General features: G+C 41.3%; 1 gene segment (V, D, J or C); it reads left to right on the top strand.

Moving 5' to 3' along the window:
• Nucleotides 1-24,942, top strand: part of LOC148046690 (T-cell receptor alpha chain constant-like) — a 43,474-nt gene extending 18,532 nt beyond the window's left edge. The window contains 4 exon segments of the C gene segment in view: nt 16,270-16,551; nt 19,435-19,485; nt 22,200-22,307; nt 24,671-24,942. Coding sequence covers nt 16,270-16,551; nt 19,435-19,485; nt 22,200-22,306 — 440 coding nt within the window.
• Nucleotides 24,943-25,884: the final 942 nt, after the last annotated feature.

A 25,884-nucleotide genomic window follows, 5' to 3' on the forward strand; every position in this document is an offset into this window, starting at 1 on the left:
GCTTTTTAAAAGGAAGGCATAATTCTGATGCAAAAAGGAAGGGATATTTTTGTCAAGGCAGAAAGCACTGTGACTAACTATGGCAATAAGATGATCTTTGGAAGTGGGACTAGGCTGGTCGTAATATCAAGTAAGTTTTATCTCTTTATCCCTGACACTATGGTCAGCTCAAAACAGCCCTTTCCTAACATTAATTTTCCTGTTTCCTGTGTATATGTCCATGTATGAATATAATTAAATAGATTTAACATAAAAACACATGCATGTGATGACTTAATTGGAAAAAGGTAATCAGTATCTCCACAGGTGGCAATTGCACTAAGCTTAAATGTTCAGAAAATGTACACATTCGTTCTTCTCATTCCCATCTCCTTCCTTCCTTCCTTCCTTCCTTCCTTCCTTCCTTCCTTCCTTCCTTCCTTCCTTCCTTCCTTCCTTCCTTCCCTCTTTTTCCCTTCTGTTCCCTTCACTCTTCTCATTCCCATCACCTGCCTGCCTGCCTGCCTGCCTGCCTGCCTGCCTGCCTGCCTTCCTTCCTTCCTTCCTTCCTTCCTTCCTTCCTTCCTTGCTTGCTTGCTTGCTTGCTTGCTTGCTTGCTTGCTTGCTTGCTTGCTTGCTTGCTTGCCTCCTTCTTTTTCCCTTCCCTTCCCCTCTGCATTTCTACGGACTCCAGATTAAGAATGCTAAATTCAACAGCCTATAGATTCCTCAGCCATGATAGCAACTGTTATGTAATAGCCTTTCCTTATTTGCCTGCTGTATTTATCTGCCACCATTTCCCGTAAGACTCCAGTACTAATTTTACCAGCCTTCTATGCATGATGCTCAGTCAACATATATTGGTAGTTTTATTCCTTTCACTCAATTGTGTCTGAATCTCAGAGACTGCCTGGATAGGACCCTTTAGATTTTCCGAAATAGCTTCCTACTCTCTCCTTCCTAGAGGTAATGTAAATAGCAGTAGACTGCCTGAGCAGAACTACAACTCACAGTCTACTCCCAGTTTCTAGCTTGATGCTTTAACCACTACTCCAAAATGATGCTCACTTTTACTGCAGATGGCCACAAATATACTTATTACCTATTAAGAGGATTTTTTTTTTAATACCAGCTAGCTGCAGTTTGGCAGATCAAATCTCATCAGGCTCAAGGGTTGACTCAGACTTCCATCCTTCTGAGGTGGATAAAATGAGGACCCAGATTGTTGGGGGCAATATGCCAACTCTATAAACTGCTTGGAGTAAGGCTGTAAAGCACTAGGAAGTGGTATATAAGTCTAAGTGCTATTGCTCCTGCTTTGTGAATATCTGCCAGAAAATAAACTAGCTCAAAGAGCACCAAAGGACCCCACATTTCAACCCCTGAGCTACAAATATTCTCTTCATCAGAACTAGAACTCCCAGTCTCCCTGTTTTTAGACTAGTTTAACCACTAGAACAACTGGCTCTCCTCTGTAAACCTACAAACACCTTTCTAAAGGTTGCCATTTTGCAAAGGATGGCATCACAGTGTTACAGTACTAGTGGATGGAATAAAATTCCCTTTGGAAGGGGCACCAAACTTGTTGTTTACCCTGGTAAGTCCACATGCCATATTTAAGGAATGAATTTCTGAAACCCCCTAAGAAAATCGTGGTTTCTTTAAATCTATCTTTTACCTGAGAACATCATTATTATTACATATAGTTTTAAGTCTACTCCCAGGTTCTAGCTTGATGCTTTAACCACTACTCCAAAATGATGCTCACTTGTACTGCAGTTGACCATCAATATACCGATAACCTCTTAAGTGGTTGTTTTTTTTTAAAAAAAGGATATCATTGTAATATGTTCTTAGGGTTATACATTATATCACCAATCCTCTATCAAGTTTTTTTTTTTTTTACTGGTAGCCTTGTAGGTATTATGTAAAGATTTGTACAATTCAAAAATCATACGGGATTCCTTTGAATCCTTCTTATTCTTCATTGAGCCTTTTAAAACATCAGGAGTGGAGGATGATTGAGCTCTGGAGGTTTTTGTAGGCGTTGGCATCACTGTGCCACTGATTATAAAATCATCTTTGGTAAAGGGACCTTTTTAATGGTGAAACCATGTAAGTATTATGGCTTCTTATTTTGCTAGCAATATTAGTGGAGGTCAGTCTCAGGGCATGACTAATTATCCAGAGAAAATTAGAGAAGGAGGTCAAGCTATTCTGCAAAGCATCAGAAGGCAGGACAGGAAGAAATGGATGGAAACTAATCATAAGTATAATCTTTGTTGTCATTGTACTTAAATACAACGAAATTGGAGAGAAGCAAGGAGAGAAGCAACCTAGAACTAAGGAGAAATTTCCTGAAAGTTGGAACAATTAATCAGTGGGACAATTTGCTTCCAGAAGTTGTGAATAATCCAACACTGGAAGTTTTTAAGAAGCTGTTGGATAGCCATTTATCTGAAGTGGTGTAGAGTATCCTGCCTAAGCAGGGGGTTGGACTAGAAGACCTCCAAGGTCCCTTCCAACTATCCTATCCTATCCTATCCTCCCCTCCACTCTCCTACTCTACTCTGTTTTATTCTATTCTATTCTAATCCTATGAGCCTAGATGAATTTTGATCTCACAACATGGGGTCCCTTCCAACTATGTTTATTTTATTCTATGCTATTCCATTCCATTCTATTCTATTCCATTCTACCCTACCCTACCCTACCCTATTCTATTCTATTCTATTCTAATCCTATGAGCCTAGATGAATTTTGATCTCACGACATTGGGTCCCTTCCAACTTTGTTTATTCTATTCTATTCCATTCTACCCTACCCTACCCTGCCCTATTCTATTCTATTCTAATCCTATGACCCTAGAGGAATTTTGATCTCATGACATGGGGTCCCTTTCAACTCTGTTTATTCTATTCTATTCTATTCTATTCTATTCTATTCTATTCCATTCTCCCTACCCTACCCTACCCTACCCCATTCTATTCTATTCCATTTTCCCTACCCTACCCTACCCCATTCTATTCTATTCTATTCTAATCCTATGACCCTAGATGAATTTTGATCTCACGACATGGGGTCCCTTCCAACTCTGTCTATTCTATTCTATTCTATTCTATTCTATTCTATTCCATTCCATTCCATTCCATTCCATTCTACCCTACCCTACCCTACCCTACCCTACCCTACCCTACCCTATTCTATTCTATTCTAATCCTATGACCCTAGATGAATTTTGATCTCACAACATGGGGTCCTTTCCAACTCTGTTTATTCTATTCTATTCTATTCTATTCTATTCTATTCTATTCTATTCTATTCCATTCTACCCTACCTTACCCTACCCTACTCTATTCTATTCTACTCTATTCTATTCTATTCCTCTGTTTCTTGCAGATGTTTTGTTACCCAGCTAGGTAACATGTTCAGGGCACTCAGAACTCAGAGATTGCAAAGGACCCCATAGTTCAACTCTGAGCTACAGATATTCTCTTCTGTCAAAACTAGAACTCACAGTCTCTCTGTTTTTAGACCGGTGCTTTAAACACTAGACAACTGGCTCTCTGTTGCTTACTTCCAGAAGTTATGGGTGCTCCAACAGTGGAGGTTTTTAAGAAGAGATTGAACAACCCTTGGTCTGAAATGGTATAGGGATTCCTGCCTGAGCAGGGGATTGGACTAGAAGATCTCCAAGGTCCCTTCCAATTTGTTCTGCTCTGTCCTATCCTACCCTATCCCCTTATAAACATACAAACCTCTTCCTAAAAGTTGCCATTTTGCAAAGGATGGTATCACAGTGTCACAGTGGTAGTGGATGGAATAAAATTCACTTTGGAAGGGGCACCAAGCTTGTTGTTTACCCTGGTAAGTCCACATTTTTATACATGCCATATTTAAGGAATGAATTTCTGAAACCCCCTAAGGAAATTGTGGTTTTATTAACTCTATCTTTTACCTGAGAACATTATTATTATATATAGTTTTAAAGAAGATGTTGGATAACCATTTGTCTGAAGTGGTGTATGGCTTCCTGCCTAAGCAGGGGGTCAGTTTGAAGACCTCCAAGGTCCCTACCAACTATTCTATTCTATTCTATTCTATTCTATTCTATTATACTCTACTCTACTGTACTCTATTCTAAACTTAAAGTTGCCCCTTTGATGTCAGGCATAACACTTGTAACCTATTGGGTGGTCATTAGTCACTTAACGGGAATCATTGATTTTAAACATAGTTCATTCATACACACACACACAAACACACAAACACACAAACACACACACAAACACACATTCCATCTTCAATTGAAGAGTGTCATCTGGGTACAAGTATCTTTGTAGCATAACAATCTGAGTTTATACAATATCCATTATATTAACATTAATTTTGTAATATTGAAATGATATTAAACATAATCATCATATTCATTTCCAATGGGACCAAAGGACCCCACATTTCAACCCTTGAGCTACAAATATTCTCTTCATCAGAACTAGAACTCCCAGTCTCCCTGTTTTTAGACTAGTTTAACCACTAGAACAATTGGCTCTCCTCTGTAAACCTACAAACACCTTTCTAAAGGTTGCCATTTTGCAAAGGATGGCATCACAGTGTTACAGTACTGGTGGATGGAATAAAATTCATTTTGGAAGTGGCACTAACCTTGTTGTTTACCCTGGTAAGTCCACATTTTTAGACATGCCATATTTAAAGAATGAATTTCTAAAAAACCCTAAGAAAATCGTGGTTTCTTTAAATCTATCTTTTACCTGAGAACATTATTATTATTACATATAGTTTTGAGTCTACTCCCAGGTTCTAGCTTGATGCTTTAACCACTACTCCAAAATGATGCTCATTTTTACTGCAGATGGCCACAGATATACTGATTACCTATTAAGAGGGTGTGTGTTTTTTTTAATATAAATTTTTATTTTTATTAAACAGACAACACACCACTCAACAATTAAAAAAACAAAAAAAAGACAGAAAAAAGGCATCTTCACATACAGCATGTCGTTTAGTTACAAGTATTTTTACATCCATATTCTCGAATAATATTTATCATCACAGATTTTTCATCTAGTATAACTAAATACCTCACTTTCATTGTACAGTATGTGTTCCATTACAATTAGTATTATTATTATTTTTTCCAATAAATCATAATTCCCTTACATTCTTGATTGTCTATTTGATAACAGTATACCTTTATATAATCCCAATGTGAAAGAAAAAAAACAATTACCAACCATTTATATTTGTATATCGCTATTTTCAATTATGCATAATTCCACCAATCAACTATCAGGTATGCTTGTGTTCATTGTTATCCTTGTACATCATACATTCAAACAGAAATCTTATTCCTTCATTTTTCAACAAAATATTCTAAACAGTCGCTACAAATATATACCAATTTTTAATTATTCCCTTATTAAGATTATTTATCAACAACAAGATATCATTGTAATATGTTCTTAGGGTTATACATTATATCACCAATCCTCTATCAAGTTTTTTTTTTTTTACTGGTAGCCTGGTAGGTATTAGGTGAAGATTTGTAGAATTCAAAAATCATATGGGATTCCTTTGAATCCTTCTTATTCTTCATTGATCCTTTTAAAACATCAGGAGTGGAGAATGATTGAACTCTGGAGGTTTTTGTAGTCTTTGGCATCACTGTGCCACTGCTTATAAAATCATCTTTGGTAAAGGAACCCTTTTAATGGTGAAACCATGTAAGTATTATGGCTTCTTATTTTGCTAGCAATATTAGTGGAGGTCAATCTCAGGGCCTGACTAATTATCCAGAGAAAATTAGAGAAGCAGGTCAAGCTGTTCTCCAAAGCACCAGAAGGCAGGACAAGAAGAAATGGATGGAAACTCATCATAAGTATAATCTTAATTATCATTGTACTTAAAATGCAAGGAAATTGGAGAGAATTGGAGAGAAATTTCTAAGGAGAAATTTCCTGACAGTTGGAAAAATTAATCAGTGGGACAATTTGCCTCCAGAAGTTGTGGATGCTCCAACACTGGAAGTTTTTAAGAAGAGATTGGATAACCATTTGTCTGAAGTGGTGTAGAGTATCCTGCCTAAGAAGGGGGTTGGACTAGAAGACCTTGAAGGTCTCTTCCAAGTCTGTTATTCTATTGTATTCTATTCCACCTCATCCCACTCTACTCTACTCTACTCTACTCTACTCTACTCTACTCTACTCTACTCTACTCTACTCTACTCTACTCTACTCTACTCTACTCTATTCTATTATGTATTAGTAACGGATGGAAACTTAACAAAGAGAGATTCAACCAGAACTAAGGAGAAATTTCCTATCAGTGAGAACAATTCATCACCAGAACAGCTTGCCTCCAGAAGTTGTGGGTGATCCATAACTGGACTTTTTAAAGGAAATTGGACACTTATTTGTCCAATGGTACAGGGTGTTCTGTTTCTGCAGGGGGTTGGATTGGAAGACCAAGGTCCAAGGTCACTTCAACATCTGACCGTCTGTAATTATAGTTAGTTTTACCCTTTATGAGTTTAAATTGCTTAAGTATTGCTCTCATACCCAAGCCCAATTAAGCCCAATCATGGTGTTTGATACATCAGCCGGGTTACAGGGATTGGAGAAAATCCCTGGAATGTTCTGTAGATGATAGATTCCTGCACAAATTGTGGGTACTTCTGTCCAAACATTTGTCCAGTTTTATTTTATTTTTATCCTTTGACAGCTACATTTTATCACATGCTATTTCGTGTTGTTGCTAGTTGCAAAGTTGTGCCCGACCCATCGGGACCCCAAGGAGAACGTTCCTCCAGGCCTTCCTGTCCTCTACCATCCTCTGGAATCCATTTAAGCACACGCCAACTGCTTCAGTGACTCCATCCAGCCACCTCATTCCCTGTCGTCCACTTCTTTTTTTACATCTTTCCCAGCATGAGGCTCTTCTCCAGTGAGTCCTTTCTTCTCATTAGGTGGCCAAAGTATTTGAGTTTCCTCTTCAGGATCTGGCCTTCGAAAGAGCAGTCAGGGTTGATCTCCTCTAGGACTGACTAGTTTGATCGCCTTGCAGTCCAAGGGACTCGCAGGAATCTTCTCCAGCACCAGAGTTCAAAGGCCTCCATTCTTTGGCGCTCAGCCTTCCTTATGGTCCAAACTTCACAGCCATCCATTGCAACTGGGAAAACCATAGCCTTGACTGTACGCACTTTTGTTGACAGGGTGATGTCTCTACTTTTTTGTAGGCTGTCTAGATTTGCCATAGCTTTCCTCGCCAGGAATGTTATTTCTACTGCCCTTTTATTTACTGCTTGATTGCAGGGTTAAATGTCTCTTGCTGCAGGACAATTAATCTTCTCATCGGTGGTGCCCATCTGCCAGTCCTTGTCTGACTTCAAGGTCATCTTCCTTATCTCTTAAGCTTGCTTATATATATTTTCTTCTCTTGGGATCATTTTTATTCTCCTCCGTCTATTTCATCAAACATTTTTGTTATAAAAGCAGGATTTCCCAGGAGTCTTTCATTGAAAGACCCCTGTTCAGCTTTGAACCGAGTACCACTCTCTACTGTAACTGAATTAAATCAAATGACACCAACACCCTCAGGTAGTTAATAGAACATAGAAGATCAGAGCTGGAAGGGACCTTGGAGATCTTCTAGTCCAACCCCCTGTTCAAGCAGGAGACACTGCACCATTTCAGATAAATGGCTGTCCATGTTTCTCATGAAATCCTCCAGTGATGGGACACCCACAACTTCTGAAGAGCCATCCCACTGATCAGTGGTGGCTTTCAAATTTTTTTAGAACCTCTTCTGTAAGTGTGGCCTGCTTTGTGGGAGTGGCTTGCCGACCATGTGACCATGTGGGAGTGGCTTGGCAGTCATGTGACTGGGTGGGCATGGCCAACTTGTAAAATGTGGTGAAACTCACTTAACAACACTCTTGCTTAGCAACCAAAATTTGGGCTCAGAAACTCTGGCATTTGAAGCACGCAAGTCTTAAAGCTGTCAAATTACAAGACCCTTGCACCCCTAACCCTTTAGAAAATAAAACCCCAGGGGTGTTCAAACTTGACAGCTTTAAGACTTGTGGACTTCAACTCCCAGAATTCCTCCTCCAATCATGTTGGCTCAGAAACTCTGGCATTTGAAGCACGCAAGCCTTCAAGCTGTCAAGTTACAAGACCCTTGCACCACTAACCCTTCAGAAAAAAAAAACCAGGAGTGTTCAAACTTGACAGCTTTAAGACTTGCGGACTTCAACTCCCAGAATTCCTCCTCTCTCTCTTCATCTTGATGATGTGCGGATGGGCGGGGAGAGGGAGCTGGAACCGGTTCTAAATGGCACTGTAGATCTATGGAACCTCTTTTATAGAAGAGGTTAGAACTGGCAGGAACCCACCCCTGCCACTGATGTACTGTTCTCACTGTTAGGAAATTTCTCCTTAGTTCTAAGTTGCTTCTCTCATTGATTAGTTTCCACCCATTGTTTCTTATCAGGGCTTTGAGTGCTTTGGAAAAGAGGTTGACCCCCATTAAATATTAGAACACTGCTATCGTACCCAGTAATATTCCTTTCTTTTAGATTAAAAATTACAAGATGCTAGGGACTTTTGAAATTCCATCCAGAGTGCCTTCCTTCAAATTCTTTGGGAACTACCAAAAGGCTATAGCTTAGAAAACTTTAAGTATATGATTGCAGCAAGCATGTTTATTGAGTCAAACTAAGGGATGCGATATTTGAAAGTTTGACGAGCAATATTCTAATGCAAAAATGGCAAACTTTTAATGTAAAAATATATGTAATAGGTTGAAGGGAAGAGCAAAAAAAAATGTGTTGGAGCTCTTCCTATGGATTGCAATTTTGTAAAGGAAGGTATCATAGTGTGACACAGGTAGTGGATGGAATATTAAATTTGGAAGTGGCACCAGACTTGCAGTTCACCCTGGTAAGTCGGAATTTTTATACGTGCCATATTTAAGGAATAAATCCGAGAAACTCTCTAAGGGAATTCAGCTTTCATTTGTCCTATCTTTGACTTGAGAACATTATTATAATTATTTTAATTTAGCATCATCATGAAGATGAGGTTTGTAGGACTTACTGGTCCCAGTTCGTAAACAGATCACTTAATAGGGCTTGGAAACTAGCCATTTTGTAAAGATGTTCCTTGTAGTGCTACAGTCCTGGGACAAAACACATTTTGGAAGTGGGACCACACTTGTTGTCGTCCCTAGTAAGTTGAACATTTTTGAATGTGCTTCTTTAGGGGGCAGTTGGGACTTTTGTGGATTTCTTGGTGCCTTCTGAGCCAGTTGGTTTTCTTGCAGACATTTCATTACCCAACTAGGTAACATCATCAGTACTAGAAGAGAGTGGGGTTTGCTCTGATTTTTGTATATATTCATGGCTTGCCCTGTCAGTGACGCTGGGAGTGTGAAGGACTTTCCATGGTGAAGACAATCACCACCAGATAAGGAGCTTTCTTTCTTTCTTTTCTTTTCTTTTCTTTTTTTTTCTTTTCTTTCTTTCTTTCTTTCTTCTCTTTCTTTCTTTCTTTCTTTCTTTCTTTCTTTCCTTCTTTCTTTCTGTTTCTTTCGCTCTCTCTTTCTCTCTCTCTCCTCCCTCCCTCTCTCCCTCTCTCTCCCTTACTCCCCCCTCTCTTTCTTTCTTCTCTTTCTCTCTCTCTCTCTCTTCTTTGAAAGTTGGGATACAAGTTAGGATTACCTATCCTATGTATTTATCAACAAATCTATTTTTTTTATTCCAACATGATGAAGGCCTGTTAAAATTCATTGGTAGATAATTTCATACTTTTTATCCAAAACAACTTTATTAGCTTCTTTCTTTCTTTCTTTCTTTCTTTCTTTCTTTCTTTCTTTCTTTCTTTCTTTCTTTCTTTCTTTCTTCTTCCTTCCTTCCTTCTTTCTTCCTTCTCTTTCTTTACTTCTTTCTTTCTGTTTCTTTCTCTCTCTCTTTCTCTCTCCCTCCCTCCCTCTCTCTCTCCCTTCCTTCCTCCCCCCCCCCTCTCTCCTTTGAAGGTTGGGATACAAATTAGGATTACCTATCCTATGTATTTATCGACAAATCTATTATTTATTCCAATATGATGAAGGCCTGTTCATTCATTGGTAGATAATTTCATACTTTTCATCCAAGACAACTTTATTAACTTTCTTCCTTACTTTCTTCCTTCCTTCCTTCTTTCTTTCTTTCTTTTTCTTTCTTTCTTCTCTCTCTCTGTCTCGCTCCCTCCCTCTCTCCCTCCCTCAACTGTCCAATATCACATATACTTTGGCAAGTGCATTTGCAAGAATTCCAATTTGGGTCGTTCTATACTTTTCCTATTGTATATATTTAGTTTAGATGCATTATTTGCAGAGGGGTAATTTCACTACCATTACATGCTGGTAATGTGGTGATTGGTTTCAAGCTTTCAAACATTGGGGTTTCGCTTAGTAACATATCACCATATTTGTTGGTCCTCAACTCTAGAAGTTTTGGACAGGATGGAGAAAGCCTGTGGTGACTTAGATGATTGAATGGAGAAGAATTCTATGATATTGTGGTTAACTATCCAGGAGCTGGGTTCATCTCAATGCAGTTGTTATCTAAATTAACACTGGGGCCACTTTGTTTTGTTTAAGTAATTTTAGGGGTATTCCTGTTAGTTTTTCAGAAATTTCCAGAATTCAGATATTATAAACCTAAGAATGGAACATTTTGCACATACAATAGGATAGGATAGGATAGGATAGGATAGGATAGGATAGGATAGGATAGGATAGGATAGGATAGGAGAGAAGAGAAGAGAAGAGAAGAGAAGAGAAGAGAAGAGAAGAGAAGAGAAGAGAAGAGAAGAGAAGAGAAGAGAAGAGAAGAGAAAAAATAAAAGAAGAACAGAGTTGGAAGAGACCTTGGAGGTCTTCTAGTCCAATCCTCTGCTTAGGTTATTTTCTTCTCAAAGACCTCCAGTGTTAGGGCATTCACAACTTCTGGAGGCAAGCTGTTCCACTGATTAATTGTTCTAACTGTCAGGAAATTTGTCCTCAGTTCTAAGTTGCTTCTCTCCTTGTTTATAATACAATACAATACAATAGCAGAGTTGAAAGGGACCTTAGAGGTCTTCTAGTTCAACCCCCTGCCTAGGCCGGAAACCCTATACCGTTTCAGACAAATGGCTATCCAACATCTTCTTAAAGACTTCCAATGTTGGAGAATTCACAACTTCTGGAGGCAAGTTGTTCCACTATTCTGTCAGGAAATTTCTCCTCAGTTCTAAGTTGCTTGTCTCCTTGATTAGTTTCCACCCATTGCTTCTTGTCCTAACCTCAGGTGCTTTGGAGAATAGTTTGACTCCCTCTTCTTTGTGGCAGCCCCTGAGATATTGGAACACAGAGTCAAAGTGTTAAGTCACATCCAGTTACACAGTCTAATACAGATAAGACTTTACAACTCAGGATCTTACTGGAACTTCTTCTTTCTTGTCTTGCCCTCAAGTCTTTGAAGAATAGATTGACACCTCCCCCCCCATCTTCTATGTGACAATTCCTCAAATATTGGGAAACTGCTATATTTGAGGGGCTTGTCACAGTGAGGAGGGGTTCAACGTATTCTCCAAAGCACCTGAGGGCAAGACAAACAGTAATGGATGGAAGATTAACAAAGAGAGGTCCAACTTAGAATTAAGGAGAAATTTTAATCAGTGGGACAACTTGCCTCCAGAAGTTTTGGGTGCTCCAATTCTGGAGGTTTTTAAGAAGAGGTTGGACAGCTATTTGTCCAATATGGTATAGGTTCTCCTGCTTGAGCAAGGGCTTGGAGTAGAAGACCTCCAAGGTTCCTTCCAACTCTTGTTATTTTGTATTCTGTAATGCTGGTGTCCTTGGGTTTGATCCTTTGGTTAGAGTGAAATGCAGAGTTGGGTCCAAACTTAATGCATATTTCTTGAAGGTCATTATAAAGGTTCACTTCGCACATATGTGCTAGTCGTTCCCGACTTCTCTTTCTTTCCTTCTTTCTTTCCTTCTTTCTTTCCTTCCTTCTTTCTTTCTTTCTTTCTTTCTGTTTCTTTCTCTCTCTCTTTCTCTCTCCCTCCCTCCCCCTCCCTCTCTCTCTCTTTCCCTTCCTTCCTTCCCCCCTCTTTCTTTCTTTCTTCTCTCTCTCTCTCTCTCTCCTTTGAAGGTTGGGATACAAGTTAGGATTATCTATCCTATGTATTTATCAACAAATCTATTCTTTATTCCAACATGATGAAGGCCTGCTAGAATTAATTGGTAGATAATTTCATACTTTTCATCCAAGACAACTTTATTAGCTTCTTTCTTTCTTTCTTTCTTTCTTTCTTTCTTTCTTTCTTTCTTTCTTTCTTTCTTTCTTTCTTTCTTTTTTCTTCCTTCTTATCTTCTTTCTTTCTTTCTTTCTTCTCTCTCTCTCTCCCTCTCTCCCTCCATATGTGCTAGTCGTTCCCGACTCTAGGGGGCAGTGCTCATTTCCATTTTAAAGCCAAAGAGCCAGCACTATCCAAAGACATCTCCATGTTCATGTGGCCGGCATAACTAAATGCCGAATGTGCATGGAACGCTGTTACCTTCCCACCAAAAGTGGTCCCTATTTTTCTACTTGCATTTTTTACGTCCTTTCGAACTGCTAGGTTGGCAGAAGCTGGGACAAGTAACGGGAGCTCACTCCGTTAGGTGATGTTAGTTAGACTCTGATACCTCTATTTCCATGAAAGTAAAAGCCTATTTAACCTGCAGTGTCTCTGTATGCTGGTTTGTGTGTTCTCCGACACAACTCTCACAATGCTTTTCTGAATGCACTCGCTCTCCCAATGGATAGCTTACCTAACACTAGTGATTTGAACTACCAAACTGCCAATCTTTCTGATGGACAATCTCAGCGTCTTAGACACCGTGTCCCTCTGAAGGTCATTCATCTTAAGCTCATTCACTAAATGAACACAACAGCAGGAAATGCAGGAAGACAAGCTACTACCACTTGTAATGTGAGCTCTTAGTCATAAAATGATAGCATCAAGATGAAAGCCCACAGGGAGGGAGCCGTAAGCTTTGTGGGTTTTTATCTGCAATTAGTTTTGGAAAGTTTTGCAAATGCTTGAAGAAGTTATTAGCTTAGGTTGCAAAAGAAGAAGAAAAAGTGCAAAAAAAAAACCTCAGTCAAAATACACATACGTTGAAGTTTTGGCCTTGCATTTGTATTTGAACTGTGGGTTTGTGCATGGATTAGGTCAAAACCTAATGGTAGGAGCCTGCATGGGTGGACACAGAGGCCCACACAACCATGGGGCTGTCTGGCCCCATAATAGCAATAGCAATAGCAGTAGACTTATATACCGCTTCATAGGCCTTTCAGGCCTCTCTAAGCAGTTTACAGAGAGTCAGCATATTGCCCCCAACAATCTGGGTCCTCATTTTACCCACCTCGGAAGGATGGAAGGCTGAGTCAACCCTGAGCCGGTGAGATTTGAACCGCTGACCTGCTGATCTAGCAGTAGCCTGCAGTGCTGCATTTAACCACTGCGCCACCTTGGCTCTTCTCTCCCTCCCTCCACTTGTACTTACAACTACTAATCGGGTGTGTTTTCCGGCTTCTGTTACTGCCGGTTAGCTCAGGGATGCGCTTCGGGCATAGTAAAAACATTTCTTCTGCACATGCACAGAAGCAAAAAAACAAGATGGTGGCACCTATGGCAGCGCTGATAGAACCAGTTTGGGGGTGTGGCTGGCCGAGTTACTACCTATTTGGCTGAACCGGTCCGAATCAGTAGGAATCCACCTCTGCTACTAACGCTCCCCATCTTGCAATTGTTCCCCTTTTGAAATTTTATGTTGTTTTTACCATTTTAAAACTTTTATACAATGCAATGCAATACAATAGCAGCGTGACCCGACAATTGCGCGATACACATATGCACGCTGACAAAACCGTGATGACAAAACTGTGATGACAAAACCGCGACGACAAAAGCGCGATGACAAGCACAATTAGGGTTAGGGTTAGGGTTATAACGTACATATACGCGTCTCACTATGTAGTGTGTTGATGACGCGATTTTGTCAGCACGCATTTGTCGTCGCGCTTTTGTGGGCGCGATTTTGACGTCGCAGTTTGGTCGTCACGGTTTTGACAGCACGCATATGTGTATCGCACATTTGTCGGTGAACCCAATAGCAGAGTTGGAAGGACCTTGGAGATCTTCTAGTCCAACCCCCTGCCTAGGCAGGAAACCCTATACCGTTTCAGACAAATGGCTATCCAACATCTTCTTAAAGACTTCCAGTGCTGAGGAATTCACAACTTCTGGAGGCAAACTGTCCCACTGATTAATTGTTCTAACTGTCAGGAAATTTCTCTTCAGTTCTAAGTTGCTTCTCTCCTTGATTAGTTTCCACCCATTACTTCTTGTTCTGCCCTCGGGGGCTTTGGAGAATGCTTTGACTCCCTCTTCTTTGTGGCAACTTCTGAGATATTGGAACACTGCTATCATTTCTCCCCTAGTCCTTCTTTTCATTCATTAGTTCTGATTTTAATGTTATTTTTATTAATTCTATTTTGTATGAATGAATCTCTATTCTGATTGCATTTGCAATTCCTGGCACCTCCAAAGTCAAAGAGTGACTCGTGATCCACGCTCAAAAAAGTCATAATTTATGTTAATTACTCTCTAGACTAGTAGACGAGATTATTTTTTTTGACTCTAGCGAAAGAACCAGGAAATCGGGATGTGTGTTTTTCTAGTAAGGGATGATAACCAAGCTTAAAATTTCACACGTTTCCATAACTTCATTGCCTCTTATGACAAACAGTGTACAATGCAAAGTAGAACTAATAGATGAGAAGGAATGTTGTTCTTGTTAGTTGCGAAGTCATGTCCGACCCATCGCGATCCCATGGACAATGTTCCTCCAGGCCTTCCTGTCCTCTACCATCCTCTGAGTCCATTCACGCTCACGCCGACTGCTTCAGTGACTCCATCCAGCCACTTCATTCTCTGTCGTCCCCGTCTTCTCTTGCCCTCAATCGTTCCCAGCATGAGGCTCTTCTCCAGGGAGTCTTTCCTTCTCGTTATGTGGCCAAAGTATTTGAGTTTCATCTACAGGATCTGGCCTTCTAAAGAGCAGTCAGGGTTGATCTAGGGCTGACCGGTTTGATCGCCTTGCAGTCCAAGGGACTAGCAAGAGTCTTCTCCAGCACCAGAGTTCAAAGGCCTCCATTCTTTGATGCTCAGCCTTTCTTATGCTCCATGTTTCACAGCCATACATTGCAACTGAAAAAAACATAGAAGGTACAGCATACTCTTTATTGGTGCGATGTAACTTTTTACATCTAGCCCTTGACTTATAACCACAATGGGACCAGAATTTCCTCTGCTAATTGAGGCAGCTGTTCAGTGAGCCAAGCCCTGATTTTATGACTCTTTTAGCCCCAGCTGCTAAGTACATCCTACAGGTTGTTAAGTAAATCCAGCTTCCGCTTGACTTTGCGTGTTGGAAACCAGTTGGCTAGGTTGCAATCAGTGGTGGGTTTCAAAAATTTTTTGAACCTACTCTGTGGGTGTGGCCTCCTTTGTGGGAGTGGCTTGCCAGCCATGTGACCTGGTGGGAGTGGCTTGCTGGCCATGTGTTTTCTTTCTTTCTCTCTTTCTCTCTCTCTCTTTCCTTTTGTCTCTCTGTCCCTTTTTCCTTTTTTCTTTCATCTCTCTCTCACTTTTTCTTTCTTTTTTTCTTTCTTTCTTTCTTTCTTTCTTTCTTTCTTTCTTTCTTTCTTTCTTTCTTTCTTTCTTTCTTCCTTCCTTCCTTCCTTCCTTCCTTCCTTTCTGTCTCTTTCTCTCTCTGTGTGAGTCTGTGTGTGTGTTTGTGTGTGTGTGTCAGTGGTGGGTTTCAAAATTTTTTGGAACCTCTTCTGTAGGTGTGGCATGCTTTCCGGGTCCACTGGTGGAACCTCTTCTAACCGGTTCGGTAGATTTGATGAACCGGTGCGAACTGGTAGGAACCCACCTCTGGTTGCAATTGACAATTATGCAAGGCCCACATGCAACAGTTGTAAAATACGTACTGGATTGTTCACTGCTCAATTATTTCTGACTGTGGAGATGCTGCCACCGTTGTAAGTGGGAGGACTGATTGTAGGTCACGTTTTGTCACGTCAAGTGGTCACTCAATGAACAGTTGTAAATCTGGGACTCCCTGTATGTGCTTTCCAAGCTTTTCAGATTTCAAAATTGAGCAATGTATGTTTTTGTTTTTTAATTGTAGATCTTGATGAATCAGAACCTTCGGTCTACCAGTTGGAATCCAAAGAAGAATCCAAAGAATCAAGTGACATAGCTGCTTGCCTCATTACTGACTATTCGCCTGATCCCATCAACGTGGGGTATAATGGCAATTTGGAACTTGTCAATGGCTCTACTGTGGTTGTGAAAGAAGATGGCAACAAAGAATTGGCCAGCCTTGGGGTTGTCATTTGGGGCAAAAATAAAGATCAGTTTCAATGCTCTGCTACTCACGGCGAGAAATCCTACCCAGCTGAAAAAGAAGGTAAATCGATGTAAATATTGGCATTCACATCAAACCAGTGGTGGGTTTCAAAAATTGTTCGAACCTACTCTGTGGGTGTGGCCTCCTTTGTGGGAGTGGCTTGCCACCCATGTGACCGGATGGGAGTGGCTTGCCACCCATGTGACCGGGTATGAAGATGCCGACGACACTTGTCAGAACCACCTTAAATTACCTCACACACAACACTGGCATGCATAAGAATATGATGTAAACTTGTTTTTTAAAAGGCATCTTTTTTTTGCGTTAAAACAACTTCAACACACGCAATGTTCTGATTGCACCACAAACGCAGTAGTCATCCTTACCTTTCACAGAGGCACTGAGTTTTATAAATCTGAGCATGATAGTATAGAATAATCATATCCAAGGACCAGTGGTGGGTTTCAAAAAAGTTTGGAACCACTTCTGTAGGTGTGGCCTGCTTTCCGGGTCCACTGGTGGAACCTCTTCTAACCGGTTCGGTAGATTTGATGAACCAGTTCTACCGAATACGTGCGAACTGGTAGGAACCCACCTCTGGTTCCAGGGGGCTGGTTGAATATCTGTTGGACATCCTGCAGAAAAGATGAGACTCACTTAGAGCACCAGATTTCCCAAATGTTTCGTAGATACATTTAGCATATGGCGTGCCATCCGTGGACTAGCAATAAATATTCACGGTTGAGTTAGATTAGTAAAACACAATAAAATATCAATGTCGAAAAAGATCTAAGATGAAATATCAATGTCTCGGCCCGTGAGGGTGAATCTATGGCCTGCGTGCCACTGGTGGCACATGGAGCCCTCTCTGCGGGCACGTAAGCTGTTGCCCAGCTCAGATCCACTGCCCAATTGTGTGCATGTGTTTCCCGCCAGCCAGCTGATTTTTGGGACCCTGCCATGCATGTAGGAGACATGCGCAGGGGGCGGGGAGCCATGTGCTCATGCATGGTGAGTGGGAGGAGTCACATGCACATGTGCAGGGATGTGCGTGGGGAGGCACGCCCCCCATGCCCCATTTTTGGTCCCAGAAGGCTTCAGGGAGGCCTGCTAAGCCCAAAGGTGGGGTCGCGTGCATGCGCGGAAGAGCTGAGAGGGTTATACGCATGTGCAGGGGGAGAACAGTGGGGTCATGTGTGCATGCACAGGCGGCGGGGCGCATTGCATTATGGGTGTGGGCACGTGCGTGAGGAGAGAAAGGTTAGCCATCCCTGGTCTAGGCCATCTAACCATTGAAATTCAGCATCGTTTATATTAATCCAAAAAATAGATACCAGACCAATATATGCTTTCAACCTCTGGTCAGGATATGATCTACAGTTTGATGTGGGAATCTGCAACTGTTTTGCAGAAGAGATGTGGTGGTGGTGAAACGAGGCTTTCTCACAGTTTATTGAGTTGTGTATTTCATACATGGTTTAAACCGCCTTACTTCCCCAAGTAGTGTAACAAGTTTTTACCGTACACCATGTGATGTACAGACACACATATTTTCTGAAATAATATCATTTCTTCCCTTCAGTTAAAAGGAGAATTTAAGTTTAGTTTTTAAAAAGTACTGTAAATAGCAAAGATAAATGCAGTGAAATAACATTCAATAATGTTAGAGTCGCCTCCAACTTTAAAGTTGATGACAAATACATTTAATAACAAACAATAATCAGTAAGTAAACTTTCAAATAGTTTGGGAAGTGCTTGGGAAATGATAAATCTTCACCTAGTCTTCAGAAGACTATTTATGAAGGCATCGGGTGATCTTATCTGCTGAAGATATTCTAGAAATGAGTTGCCACCACTTAAATATTCATTACTCCCAAGTATCAACTGGTAAAGCGTTTTCATGGCTATTATCAAGTTGACATAGAAAAGAGAGAAAAGGGAGGAGAATGCCATGCATACATTTGGCCAGAGTCAGGTCTCTTATTTCTACAGCTAGCATGTGAAATGTGCACATTCCTAGCCTGCCACAGCACTTTGTTGGTGGGTGTGATTTATGACACAGACAGAAGTTCAGGGGTAAAGTTCAGATGCCATTAAGCGGATATTAGTTTCGGCTCCGCAGAAGAACATGCCAAAATGTTAATCCTAATAAATGAATTGATTTCTTTTGAACTTTGTCTTGAGGCTCGTAAATTAATTAGGGCATCTTTTGGAAACTTCATACCAAGCTTGCCTCAGTCTCAGGAGGTCCCTTACCCTCTACTACTACTTAGTACTACTAGTACTATACTACTACTACTAAGTGCTACTACATAGTAGTAGAGGGATAAGGATCCCAGGTGGACATCATAATTTAAGGCACATAAAAATAACCATTGCTCCCCCTTGTAACACAGCTGTAGGACGTCTGGTTTATTTTTTTGTGTGTTGGAGAAAGAAGAGGGCAAGCCACAAAATATGGAAAGTTGTCAGCCTTGCCTCAACGTGAGCTTCTAAGGAAAAAAACAACCCTTAACAACATTGAGGATGAGAAAGTCATGGTTTATTAGAAATCAAGGGATATACCATAATGGAAAGCCGGAACTGAAATTTGTGTGCCAAAATCCCAGGGTAACTTTACCCTTTCGAAAGGTGTCACCCATAACTGGTCCCCCAAGTCCACAAAATGCAAAAGAAATGTGTTTTTTAAAAAAGTTTTCCAAGGAATGCAGCTGCCCTCCATTCCCAAGCCGTTGACTTTGAGAAGGCGCTTGGAGTGGGGTGATAAACTTTCATCAACTTTTGTTTATGGCAGATTGGCACCGAAATAACTTTTTGAGGCCTAGTAGCATAGCATAGCATCAATCATCCAGGTGACATCTGACAAAAACATTCCCGGAATCTATCTTGGTTTTTTTTAATCATAATCGTAATCATTAATGAGCGTTATTCTTGTTGCTACAGGGGATGCTACATGTAAAGCAACTTCGTCGGAGACTCCAGTTTTCGAAACAGGTATGTTCACTGTGGGTAAAATATCAAAATAACAGAGTTGGAAGGTGTGAGGGAATTGTGCAGCAGTTTTCCACACCATCAGAGACACTGAGAAGATCTTGTAGTTTTATATAAAAAAATGTATTTGACATTCCAATTTACAGCAGTCAAGATAGTCAGGAGAACTAGGAATGTCGTGAGGTAAATCACGAACAGCGTACAGAGCACAAAGAAGAAAAAAGGCGGGAAAAAAGGGAAATTTCCCCTTTACCTCATAGCAACCAATCATAGGGTAGATTGCCTCATGCACGAGCCAGCACTCTCCGACCAATCAACAACAACTGTGGGTTCTGGCCAGAGGTAGGTTTCTATTGGTTCAGACCAGTTTGGGCGAATCTGTAGCTCCGAAGATCAGCTGGGAGTGAACCGGTTAGCTCCCCACGAGCAAGGGCAAACCGACGCTCAACGAACCAGTTGTTAAACCAGTAGGATCTCACTCCTGGTTCTGGCCCATTGTACACTTCACTGTTCCAGCCACTAAATTTAATATGCTCACAGAAGGGACCTTGGAGATCATCCAGTCCAACCCCCTGCTCAAGCAGGAGACCCTATAATAATATAGCTATATGAATGAGATATACCCATGAGAAGTTGAAATAAAAGCAGAACATTGTATTAAGTCCTGCAAAGGTCTCTTCAGTGGGAGGATCTCAAAAAAGTCAAGATGGCAACTGTGAATGCCTGTTCTAAGCCTTACTCTTTATTTACTCTCTGCGGCAAGCCCAACACACACACTTGAGCAGAATTTGAATTGTTTACAGATTAACAGAATTGGAAGGGACCTTGTAGGTCATCTAGTCCAACCCCCCCATTGTGGCTAACATTGTGAATTCATTTTAACCCACACTCCTTTACTGCAGAATCATTTTTTTGAACATGCAAGTATGTCTTTGACGTACGGCAGTTCATTTAGTTCAAAGCAACAATACAACTTTAAAAAGTGACATGACTTAACACTAAGTTTTTCAGACTTAACACTCGTCCTTGGGACTTGAGTTACCGTTTCTTTGTGGGTCTATTTCACTTATGTCATTAAGCCACGAAATATGGTTTGAATGGCTGGATTTGTGCTTGTAATCTTAACTATTTACATAGATCAGAGGTGTCCAACTCATGGCCCATAGGCCTATAGGCCTCATGTGGTCCTGAACAGCTAGTATGACCCCAACAAGATTATTGCGGTTGAAGCTGAAGTAGTCATTGAGAGATAGGACGTTGTAGCAGACAATTTTGTGCCTGACCTACTGTATTTTTCAGAGTATAAGACGCACCAAGGTTTTGAAGAGGCAATTTTTTTAAAAAGTAGGAGGGTAGATAGAGGGAGGGAGGGAGGGAGAGAGAGAGAGAGGGAGAGAGAGAGAGAGAAATACAGTAGGTAGGTAGGGAAAGAGAGAATAGTTAGGTAGGTAGAGGGAGAGAGAGAGAGAGAAATACAGTAGGTAGGAAGAGACAGAGAGAGTAGATAGGTTGGTAGGTAGAGGGAGAGGGAGGGAGAGAGAGAGAGAGAGAGAGAGAGAGAGAAATATAGTAGATAGGTAGGAAGAGAGAGAGAGAATAGGTAGGTAGATGTTTCCAGGTGTATTTATCTATGTGCTGGAGAAGGAAATCGCTGACAATCTGCAGCACCTAAGACTTTGTTTCTGCTGGCACAGCACTTGATCAATCTAATTCTCATCAACCACTCTAACTAAAGAGCTTTACGAAAAAAGTTTTTGCACTGCAAACCTCCCAAAAATGGTCCATTTTTTGCAAAAACGCCCCCCCCTTTTTAAAAAAGAGGCATGAATAGCTTTTGGGGGGGCTTGAAGAATGCTCTTGGGGGGGGGGCAAAATTGAGCAAAAAACAGCCCATTTCTCACTCATTTCTGTCCTCCCCAGATCCCAGGTGCTCTCTGAAAGCCTCCTACAAGCTATGCATGGCCATTTTGGTAAAGGGGCGGGGCTTCAGGGGGCCAAAAATGCTGTATTTGATGTATAAGACGCACCCAGATTTTCAGCCTCTTTTTGTGGGAAAAAAGTGTGTCTTATACTCCGAAAAATACAGTATGTGTAGTTCATAAAATTGTCTGCTACAACGTCCTACCTGTCAATGACTACTTCAGCTTCAACCATAGCATCCCCATGGTCACATGGTCAAAATCCGGATGCTTTGCAACTGACTCATATTTATGACTGGGGCAATGCCCTGGGGTCATGTGATTTCCTTTGGCGATCATCTGACAATGGGGAAGCCAGTTTTCCCTTAACAATGGTTTGACTAATTCAACAACTATGGTGATACACTTAGCAACTGTGGCAAGGAAGGGCGTAAAATGGGGCAAACTCATGTTTCGCTTAGCAGTAGAAATGTTGGGCTCAATTGTGGTCGTTAAGTCGAGGACTACCTGTAACTTTTGATTCAGCAAGAAGCGTCAAGTCAGCCATGAACTCTTAAAAGACACAATCAAAATATTGCTTGGTTCAGCCAAAGATGGGGAACGATAGCTCTTTAACGATTAGTGAACTTCAATTCCCAGAATTCCCAGTCTGGCTCAAGAATTCTGGGAGTTGAAGTTCACAGATCGTAAGAGGGCCGTAGGGTCGATCTCCACCCTTGATCTAGGCAAGCATCATAAGCAACTAATCTCAACAGCCAAATGGGGCAACTTGATATTTATCTTCTTCTTTTTCTTCAGACGAAAGGTTGAATCTTCTCTCTCTCACTGTACTGGGACTGAGATTAATATTTTTCAAGAGCGTCGCCCTCAACCTGATCCTCACCTTCTGGGCATGGTCAAGATGAGGTAAGCAGATCTTTTAATACAGGGGAAAGATCCACTTCATGCCCATGGTTTCACTTTGGGCAACTCAAACCTGGATTAAATCATTTCTAGACCAGAGGCAGTGGTGGGTTTCAACAATTTTTGGAACCTCTTCTGTAGGTGTGGCCTGCTTTCCGGGTCCACTGGTGGAACCTCTTCTAACCGATTCGGTAGATTTGACGAACTGGTTCTACCGAACTGGTGCGAACCGGTAGGAACCCACCTCTGACCAGAGGTGGTATTCAGCAGGTTCTGACCAGTTCTGGAGAACTGGTAATGGAAATTTTGTGTAGTTCGGAGAACTGGCAAATACCATCTTTGGCTGGCCGCGCCCCTCATCTATTCTCTGCCTCCCGAGTCCCAGCTGAGGAAATGGGGATTTTGCACTAACGTTCCCAGGGAGTGGGGAGGGAATGGAGATTTTACAATATCCTTCCCCTGCCATGCCCACCAAGCCACACCATGCCCACCAAGCCACGCCCACAGAACTGGTAGTAAAAATATTTGAATCCCACCACTGTTCTAGACTATAGGCATGTGAATGTGCATATGTTGTTGTTTCCAGTCCTTAGAGCAGGGGTGAAATCCACTTATCTTTACTACCAGTTCGGTAGCAATGTGAACATGTGCACAACGTGAGCAGGAAATCCTGCTTTCTAGCTAATATAAATTGTGCGGCACAGCTGATCGTTGGAAAAACCAGTAGCATTTTTATTACTACTGGCCCTGGCTAACAATTGCCATCTTTGCTACCGGTTCAGGAAAACCGGTCTTAGAGCCTTGGGCTTAAAAATAATTCAACCAATTTGGGCTCCTATTCATACTGAATAGCCACGGTTCACCGACAAATGCACGCTTGACAAAAGCACGCCAACAAAACCGTGGGGACAAAAGCACGAGTTCGAAATCGTGCCAAAGAATGAGGACAGAAGCGCGCCGACAACAGCGCGCTGACAGAAGCGCGCTCTTAACCTAACCCTAAAGATAACCCTAAAGGTAACCCTAAACCTAACCCTAACCCTAACCTAACCCTGAACCTAACCCTGAACCTAACCCTGAACCTAACCCTAAACCTAACCCTGAACCTAACCCTAACCCTAACCCTAACCCTTACCCTTACCCTAACCCTTACCTTAACCGTAATGGCGCTTCTGTTGGTGCTCTTTTGTCGGCACGCCTTCGTGGGCACGCTATTGACGTCGTGGTTTTATCAATGCAGTTTTGTTGGCGCGCTGTTGTTGGGCGCGCTTTTGTCGGGTCACGAACAGCCCAGGTAGCTTGGCCTTCCCTCAATATGGACATTGTGGCTGGTCAGACGTAGCTTTAGAATACTTTATTTTCACTTTGAATATACACTAATCGGCATATGTTAAAATGAAATTTCATTGCATACAGCTCTCAAAGGGTTGCCACCTCCAATATATATTGCATAAACATGACAAATTACATACATACAAACATATATACTTGTGTGGATACCCACATATATTATATGACGCAGGAAAGCAACACAGTCTAGTTCGGATGTATAATGTTTTTTAATGGAAGTTGAAATTCCTTACTTTTGAATGATTGAATTACCGTATTTTTCAGACTATAAGACGCACCATGATTTTGAAGAGGTAATTTTTTTTAAAAAAATGTTTTTGTACTCTGCAGGCCTCCCAAACCTTCTGCATACCTCGTTTTTTTTGGGGGGGGGGAAGCGCATGCAAATCTGGGTATGTCTTATACACTGAATGCAGCATTTTTGACCAACAAAACCCCACCCCCTCTGCAAAAAATGGACGTGCAGAGGGTTTGGGAGGCTCTTACAGTGCTCCTGGGGATTGGGGGGGGGGAAATGAGCAAAAACAGCCTGTTTTTTGCTCATTTTTGCCCTCCCCAGCCCTCAGGAGCACTTTGCAAGCCTCCCAAACCCTCTGCACGTCCATTTTTGCAGAGGGGGTGGGGTTTCGGTAGGTCAAAAATGCAGTATTCAGTGTATAAGACACACCCAGATTTTCACAAAGGTGCGTCTTATACTCTGAAAAATATGGTACCTCACAAGGTTTCTAGCGGAACCCTTAAATTAAATGTAATTTCATGTTAATATAAGCAAAGTCTAAATTTCATGGGATGTGTGTCTGTGCACCTGCTGGCCACATAACCACAGGAATTGTCTTCGGACAAAGTTGGCTCCTTCAACCAAGAAATGGAGATGGGCACCGTGCCCTAGAATCAGAGCCAACTGACGGGGGAACCTTTACTTTTAGAAACGTTTGAAAACGGTTTGTCTGTGGGACAATGGGTATCCTCCTAATTCTCTCAGAAAACCAGAAATCTCTCTTCTTCTTTTTGATTAGGAAGGACAGAAAAATTTGGAAACGTAACTGGAACGTTGTGGAAGAATCATCCAGGACTTCAATATTTGACTCGACGGAAACATGCTACCAACTTTCCTGATTGCCTCCTCGGTTTTTAAACAAAACAGCTTCCCTTTTTAAATCTTTCATGGAACAGCTTTTTTAAAAAAAATCTATCTTAGCATCTTATCAACCCCAAATTCTCCTATTGTTCATCTCCTAATGTACTATACCGTCTTCTGAATATTATGTGTTAAAACATTTGCAGTGTAATAAAGTTGGATATTTGATTGTTGTGTCTATATGTCTCATCCTTTATCATTCAGGAGCATTATTAGTTCTTCCCCCTTCAAATAACCATTAACAAATAAACTCATTATGGTTTATAAAGATAACAGAATAACAGAGTTGGAAGGGATCTTGAGGATGGTGGTAGTTGAGCCATCGCCCCAGATCCACTGAGCATGTGCTTGGGCCCTCCTTTAGGACAGCAGTTTTTCAAATCTCTCCACTGCAGGCTCAGGGGTGGGGCGCATATAGGGAAATCATGTGTGCATGCACAGGGGGCAGGGCAAGCATGGAGGGGGGTGTCATGCATGCATTGCTTTATGGGTGCATGTGCGCTCTTTCAGCACGCAACAACAATAGTGTTAGCTATCACTGACTTACACTATTTCAGACAAATGGCTGTCCAAATTCTTCTTTGAAACTTTCAGTATTTGAACACCCACAACTCCTGGAGGGAAGTCACTGATTCATTAGTAATAATGTGTTATCGGTGTGTAATATTCCATCATGTGGTTTATCTGATTTAAATGAGAAAGCCCAGCCTTCATGCCCCGGTGTGCCAGCCCACTTATATTTCCTTTTGCTTGTCTTAATGTTCTTCCTTGTGTGGGAAGCCCCCAACTCATCCTCCTAGAAGAATGAAATATTTTGAGGATTTTTTTTTTTTAAAAAAGGCAGAATATTACATTTCCCTAGACGAGAAATGGAGAAATGTGTTTTTTTAGAGGCAGGAAGCAGCCCCAGTCTCCCTGCTCCCAAGCAGAAATCGAGGAGGCACCTTTCAGAAATACAGATTTGGTAATCCATTCAAGATAGGGTATTTTGAAACTCCCTGCAGCAAAGTTTGAACAAAGGAGAGAATGGTAGGATTAGCCCCCTCATTCAAGATCCAAAACAGGACAAAGCTATTAAGCCAATAGGAATTG

Source organism: Thamnophis sirtalis, unplaced genomic scaffold, assembly GCF_051295495.1.
Source record: "Thamnophis sirtalis isolate CommonGarterSnake01/CBP01778 unplaced genomic scaffold, rThaSir2_p1.2 scaffold_4, whole genome shotgun sequence".
In the NCBI taxonomy this organism is placed as follows: Eukaryota; Metazoa; Chordata; class Lepidosauria; order Squamata; family Natricidae; genus Thamnophis; species Thamnophis sirtalis.